Source organism: Cariama cristata, unplaced genomic scaffold, assembly GCF_000690535.1.
Source record: "Cariama cristata isolate BGI_N322 unplaced genomic scaffold, ASM69053v1 scaffold31313, whole genome shotgun sequence".
In the NCBI taxonomy this organism is placed as follows: Eukaryota; Metazoa; Chordata; class Aves; order Cariamiformes; family Cariamidae; genus Cariama; species Cariama cristata.
In genome coordinates, this window is record NW_009607135.1 from 2,794 (window position 1) to 10,121 (window position 7,328).

The 7,328-nt window shown below is 46.9% G+C and overlaps 1 protein-coding gene across 1 annotated transcript; it reads right to left on the reverse strand.

Annotated features, from left to right (window-relative positions):
* Positions 1-3,645: 3,645 nt before the first annotated feature.
* On the reverse strand, positions 3,646-7,125 carry EXOSC2 (exosome component 2). The gene is made up of 7 exons (XM_009696619.1): positions 7,097-7,125; positions 6,926-7,058; positions 6,521-6,586; positions 6,287-6,355; positions 5,253-5,429; positions 4,941-5,069; positions 3,646-3,990 (listed from the first exon to the last, which is right to left on the reverse strand). Exons 2-7 carry the CDS (start codon positions 6,947-6,949, stop codon positions 3,910-3,912), a joined length of 546 nt encoding a protein of 181 aa, XP_009694921.1. The 5' UTR covers positions 6,950-7,058; positions 7,097-7,125; the 3' UTR covers positions 3,646-3,909.
* Positions 7,126-7,328: the final 203 nt, after the last annotated feature.

The window sequence follows — 7,328 nt, forward strand, 5'->3', positions numbered from 1 at the left end:
TAAGCAGCACAGGCAAGTGCTACAGCTGGTTTACAAACAGGCTCCACACAGTCAGACACGGGTGACCGAAGAAATCAGATTGGTCTAACCTGTTTGAATGCCTACAAGGGCATTTGAGTTCCCCATATAAAAAGGAACACTTACTAGATTTTTCCGATGCCACTTTCGACTATGGTTTTGTTCTTAAACCAGAGAAGCCGTGGTTTCTTCCTTTTCACCCTTCCTGCTTAGAAATTGCCTAGCAAAATCTCACAGACTATTTCAAGAATTCAAGATGACACTGCTTTTTGCTGAAGTTCTCCTTTACGTCTCAAGCACTTCCCATTTCAAGGCATTTTTTATATAGCCTGCCCATCTCCTCGTCTTGACCTGCCTATGGAAAAAGGGGGCCCGGCTCTCCCACCTCTCTGAAATGCTGGAGCCTACCCTCTTTGCCAACCCTCCCCCAGACCCCGTCTGACTCCTCACTCATCTCTGCTGGGCACTGGGGAAAAGTCATTTGCCATATTGTGGGTCATGACTGAACAGTGATATTTGAAGCCTCCCCATATGGAAAGCATGAGCCCCAGCAGCACATCCAGTTGCTTTTGAGATGGATGAGCACTGGTGGCCCTCAACGTCCATCAAGAGAGAGAAAAGTCATAGGGATTCAGCCAAATCAACAGTAAACGGCAGCTGGCTTGGACCTTTCTTAGACACCTTTGAAACTGCTCAGGACGTTTCTCCCTCCCCATGCAAGTTTGTCACCGTCATCTCTTGTTACCTGCTGGCTTGCAAAGCTGGCTTGCAAAGTTACCTGCTTGATGGGGTTGCAGGAACTGCCAGCAATGACCTCGCTAGAGCCTTGCTACAGAATTTAGGTCTGGGCTTGGCACAGCACTGGCTGACTTTGCAAAGAACAGCAATGACGCCTCGTGGTCAGGGAGGAAAATACCGGGACCTTCAGTTCCACACACAATCAGAAAAGATCCATAACCAAACCTTACCAGCTGGTGCTCTTGTTCTGAGGCTTAAAAATCAAAGTGCCAGGTATTCGGGAGCACGGGAACTGGATAAGTCCCATACTCTCCCCCCATTTAACACATCCCCAGGGCGAAAATATCAGGAATGCTGCAGCAAGCAGGAATAATCAGAAAGCTCGGAGCTGAAGCAGAACAGATCTTGAGCGCGTTGTTCTTCAGGTTGTACACTCATTTACTGAGCATCAATAACAAAAAAAGGATCACAATGGGGAGAGAGGGCTAGCATAAGAAGCCTGGAAATAGACCACAGTTTTAAAGACTGCTACGTAGAGGGGAAAAAAGAACAAAGGAGAAAAGAAAAAAAGAGAGGAAAAGGGGGCAGCGAGGGAGTAACAACTCAGCCCACACAGCCTGCTGCAGAGACACCAGCACCTCTTTCTTAAGATCTGTGTTATGAGAACCTGGCACTGTCTCATCTTGCAGGTCTGACAGCTCACACTTGGTACCTGTAAGCATGATGCAACTCTTAATTAACCACCTTCAGCGCACACTTCCTCAGCACATTTCCACCACATTACCAAACAGCACTTTCAAGAGCCTCGTAACCCCCCCCAACCCCTTTCTGACCTGTTAGATGCCTGCAGAGAGGTTGCTTGAGGACAGAGGAGCATTTTGCACTCGCGTACCAGTTCAACAGAACCATTTCCAGATATCCAGTCTCTCCAGGTGGTAGTGAAGTACAGTCTCTTGACCCCTTTCCCCTTTAACTGACACAGAGTTGTTTAAGTGGCAGAGATGCAAAGAGATCTACTGGATTAACTACAGACCCCTTCATCAGCCTTCAAAATGCTTGGAAAAAAGGGAACATCAGATACTTTATCTCATTGCTTGTATACCCTCAATCTGCTTACACCTAGAAGCCTCTCAGCTGAAACCCCTGAATCTCCCCGTATTGCAGTAAGATAAACAGCTGCTACTACTGCAATGGGGCAGGGAAAAAAGAGGTACTTTTCTAATTAAAAGATGCAGAGGCTGCTAAAGCTTTTAGCCTTTTTGCACTGTTCCTGTCCACACAGATGTGGATAATGTTGCTACCAGCCTCATGCACAGACCTGAAAGTGTCACCATCAAGCTCTGGCTTTCAAATTTCCCAAGTCATCTTGAGGATGTGATTGTTGCAACACTTACTAGGGAATCCTCATAAAACTCAAAAATAACAATTCCGGGGTCTTGTGTGGAGCATTCCACCGATATCCCCAAGAAGTTTAGTACTATTTTACAGAGGCAGCACGGGCAGAAGTTTGAGTTGCGCAGCAGCAGAACGGATTACCCGTGTCCTTGCTTGTCCTTAGCCACTGAGCTCCATAATGCTCTCGTATTTAGGTACCAGCACTGGTGGCAGACATCCAGCCTTTGCTGTTTGGCAGGGCAATGAGGCAGAGCTGCTGGGGAAGGTAAATACTACAAAGACGATCTAAAGCTGCCACCTAGTGCTTACTCTGGACTAAAAGCAGAGCAGTCTGAACTAGACGAGAAGCAACAATGGGCATTTCTACTTCCCAGGAAAAGACTGAGCAAAGAATTTTTCCTTTTGGCTGGGGCAAGCATGAGAATTTGCAACGTTAGGATTAGCTTCAGGGACAATTAGGGCAGACATTTTGCTTTTTCATCCTTTTTAATAATTACAGTACTGTGGTGCAAGCAGCTCTACTATAATACAAATATAATATATATACACACTACCTATATAATACAAACAGCTCTAATATAGCACCAGAGATCTAAGAGGACGCTCTAAGGAAAGCATCACATCCATTCTGTACAGAGAGGGCAAGCACCTGACTGCCAACGTCTGGCTCAGCATGCCCACCACTAACCACTGTCCTGAGGATCTTCACCAGTGTCATACTGGGCTCCCCATCATCCCCCAGACAGAGCTGCTGCATGACTCACCTCTCCACGGGATCCTGCAGGGAAGCAATGTTAAGAGAGCCACTGTGAACTATGCCAGGTAATCTACTTACAGAGGAACTCTGCACAGAAGATATGCTGAAGAGGAAGGTCAAGTCCTGCTTGAACGGGATGAAAAGCAATGGTTGAAGGGGAGATAAGAAGACATTGCAACCATTCCGAGTCCTGGCACAAGGAAACCTGAGCCAACCGCAGCTCTCAAGCTAGACCAAATTCATTCTGGAGAAAGACAAGCTAATGAACGCACTCCTGAATGACTGATCTGTTTCAAAAAAATTTATTGAAATGTAAAATATTTAAGAGAAAACAACACTGGAGCCTCCTCAGAGGAGGAGCTCACCACATCAGGCATAAAAAATGGACCAGCAGGATGCAGACTGAGAAGACACTGCTTGCCCAGGGCTCCTGGCTCATGTGGACAGCAACATCATGCCACATCCAATCTCATCCCCTTGAGACACAAGCCATGAACAGCCAGACCCAAAATGTGGTTAGCAAGGGTGTGGGTACTCCTGCCCTCTAAAGACTTGTACCTGTGATCTGCGGTCTTAAAGAGAAAAACAGGAGCTCTCAGTCAGAGCACAGACTGGCAGATCTGTATCACAGTAAAGGAAAATCAAAACCATTTAGAAAGCCTTTGGGTAGAGAGAAATATCACAAAACACATCCCTTCCTCCCTATCATTCTCCACAAAGTTCAGAGGCACTAGACACAGCAACAAGTGCTATGAGATACGTCCCAGTTGCATCTGCATCTTCAAAAAGGTCAGGTATCAATTTTTCAGGCTGTATTTAAGTACTATTTAGTACTACTGTACTAAAAGGGCTCAGGAGGTATCCTAGGAGTTAAAATGAGGAATTTTGGTGGTTTCTGAAGTGTGGAATGAATGTTGGGGACTAGAACACCAAAAAAAAAATTACTGAGAATCAAGAGCTGCCATGCTGAGACTTCAAATGACTGCTTCTGGCCATGTGCCCTATCCCTCCAGATCCAGCAACCTCTGTCGAGTTTCCAGAACGATCTCCTCCATCACTTCTGGTTTGAGAATGTCCTTGATCTGGAGTGGAAAAACAAGTAACATTGGCAGCAAAAAGCAACTACTACTATTGCACACTCTGTGCGGACAAGATTCCCTGACACACAGCAACGAGCAGCAAGTGAGCTTAGAGGGTTGTGGTCAAACAAGACTGCAGCAGAGGGTCCAAGGCAAAGTCAATTTTGCCAGAGTTAGCAATTCTTACAGAGACCATAAGAAATCAAAGGAGATGCTACTGACAATTCCTACTCTCTCCTGAAGAATACACACCAGTATTTGGGAAGGGGAGAGATGACTTTAACAGAAGTATACTTCAAAAAAACCCCATCTATCTAAGTAGGCTGCCACTGTGAATGAAAGCAGAAGACAATTCAGATCTTATCCATTTAGGAAAAGAGAATTGTCCATGATTGTGCTGGTAGAAGTCACAGAGAAAAGCCATACAGCAAAAGCTCAAATTGAGGAAGCCTTCCAGCAGTGCAGGATGTGGATACAAACAGAGGACCAGTCTCTGTGCTATACATGACACTTGTTTTTTCATTTGTTTATAGAAGTGCACCGTACCCTCACACAATGCCAAATTTAGCACGGTATTTACAGGGATCGCAGAGGGTCCACAATCCCAGCAAGGGATACACAACATCTGTCAAAAAATGGACCTATTCCTCTGTAGGAATAGTTGGACTCTGCCAGAGGCAGAATCCTTCACACTATCCCTGAAAACGTGCAACGCAATTTATGTGATGCAGAAGCGGGGGGAAGTTCATATTGTCACTTACTACAGGATGCTTTGGAAAGCCGAAAGGAAGCCCTACCACCTAACTTACTGACTTCAGCAGCAGTTGATGCGGCCTTTCCACTCCCTCCCCACAACCCTACGACCTAACTTACTGACTTCAGCAGCAATTGATGCGGCCTTTCCACTCCCTCCCCACAGTGTGAAATAAAGTAAACACCACTGGTTTCTGTACCTGATGAGGAAGGGATGCTTCATAGCAATACAGGATGCTGGTGTCAAAGAGCATCAACTTCTGAGTAACCAGGGCCACAATGCAGTTTCGAAGCCGTGAGATCACCTCCCGGTCAGACAAAGGAACTGGCTGAGGAAGGACAGAGGAAAAGACATGAACACACAGGGAAATAACACAAGCCGACTGTAAAAAAGCTTTGCGATGAACCTAATATCAAATGTCGAAAGTCTCAGGTTATTCATGTGCCTCTGACTATGTTAGACTAAGAAAACATCACTGGTAGGAGAAGGTTCATCTTCCCTGAACCCTCACCTCCAAGTTGGTGGTGAAGCCCCCTGCCTCTTCATCTTTCTGCTCTGGAGTTGGGTAGATCCAGATGAAACCGTTGTTGCCGAGGATCACAGATGCACCGCAGGGCAAGTCATGGAAGTGAGTCTTCTGGCGTTTCACAAGGGAGGGCGAGACCTGAACGAGCACACCCTGGGCAAGCTGCAGATGAGACGACAAGACTCAGCATGAGCGACATCAGCCACCACAGGTAACATCAAGTCACTGACGTGCACTCCATTTCTGCTCTAGGAACCAGTCAATTTTAACACCCTTTCCTGTGAAACAGTGAATATAAAACCTGCCTGCCTCTGGGAGTGCTGGGAGGATTAGCTAATGCCTGTGCAGTCCTTTGAAGATGAAGAATACTCCAAGTGCTTAGCACAAATGTTAATATCATCTTGATCGTAACTGCACATCAACCATCCCTGCAGAAAAATGAGGAGTGAGAAGCCCAATTTAGCAGAACACTCTCCCTCTTAATCCAGTCGCTGTCCTTCACCCTTTGTGCAATAAGCACACTTCGCTTTCATCTTTTAAGTGCTAATACCCTCGGTCTGGTAATCCCAAACTGCAGCCTACACTTCAACGGCCCCTTGGCTTATTTCAACGCACAAAACCAGAGATAAATGCCAACTGCGTAAAGCCTAAAATAGAGCCCTGGAGAGAGAAACAAGTCAGAGGCAATCGCCTGCAGAAGAGGAGTGATGAAGTTTGAGTCAGAACATTTTCCTCCCCAGCGTTTAATTCCCAAGCAGCTAGCAGGGGAAACAGGACTCAGGAGCTGTAATTGTGGACAGGGAGAGAAGCAGCTCAAAGGGCAACTCAAGGACACTTTCTCTGCTTTGGGGAAACTCTGCTCACTGCTGCCACGTAAGATTCTTCCTAACCTGCAGGAATGGGTTATAACAACATCTTGCTCTACTCCAGAGCTTTTTCTTAAAAATCCCTCCAAAAGACCTTATACAAGTCAACTGGAGCAGAACTGAGCCAAGATGAAGTGCTTCTGAACAACTTACCTTCCCATATTTCAGACTCCGGGTGTGCAGTGATACAGCCCCATCAGAAAATACAGACTGGACCTCTGCCTGTCAGTGCCACTTAAGGAAACACAGTCCCTAAAGCTGCCCAGTGCCAACAGCTGCTGGCTGTCCCTGGCAGAGAGCTCTTGCCACCAGCCAGGCTGGCTGAGGTCTGGCTGTTCTCCCCACGCCCTTGGCTCTTCTGTCTAAGTGCAAGCAGTGGAAGGATACGCTGATGAGGTCTCCTTCCTGCAGATAGTCCCTCATCGCAAGCTCATCTTCTGCTGATCTCCTTCTCTGAAATGCACAATGCAAGAAAAGTTACGCATAGCTCAGAATGAGAAAATATCAGTTAATACCTATGCTGCGGGGAGACCTTAGGATGCCATGCAAAATGCAATCCAGTCACCAAAGGAAAATCAGGCAGACTAGCACACCTTTAAATCACTGAAGACTTTATGTCCAAATAACACTGAGAGTTAAAAATATCGGAGCACTACAGACCCACCCACAAAACCCAACACTACCCTTGTGCTAACTGTGGGAACGGCTCCAGAGCTTCCCAGTGCCTCAGGTTCTGCCATGGAAGCAGAAGAAGACAGGGCAATGGCACTGCTCTGCGTGAGCTACACTCACCAGCTCCCCACCAGGTAAATTCATAGACGACAGCAACAGGACTGAATCTAGCCTGGAATTTGTTTCCACTTTCCATCGCTTCTGTGGAGAAGAAAAATAATCTGTTGATTTACACTCCAAAACTGAACAGAAGCTCTTCAGCAGAGCATGAAGTCCTGCAGCCAGCCGAGCCTGCAGGAGGAGACAGCTCTGCTGACGACTTCCAGCCTCATCTTGCTTAAAACCCACACGCTCACAGCAGTGCCTCTGTGCAGGGACGCTGATGTGCTTTTAGGAACGTCAGAAGCGGGCCCGATCAGACAGAGACACACCAGCCTGGCAGCCGGCCAGCGGGCCACCCTCCTCCTCCACGGCTCATCAGGAAGTATTGAGCTTTACCTCCGTAATCCTCCCGACCACAATA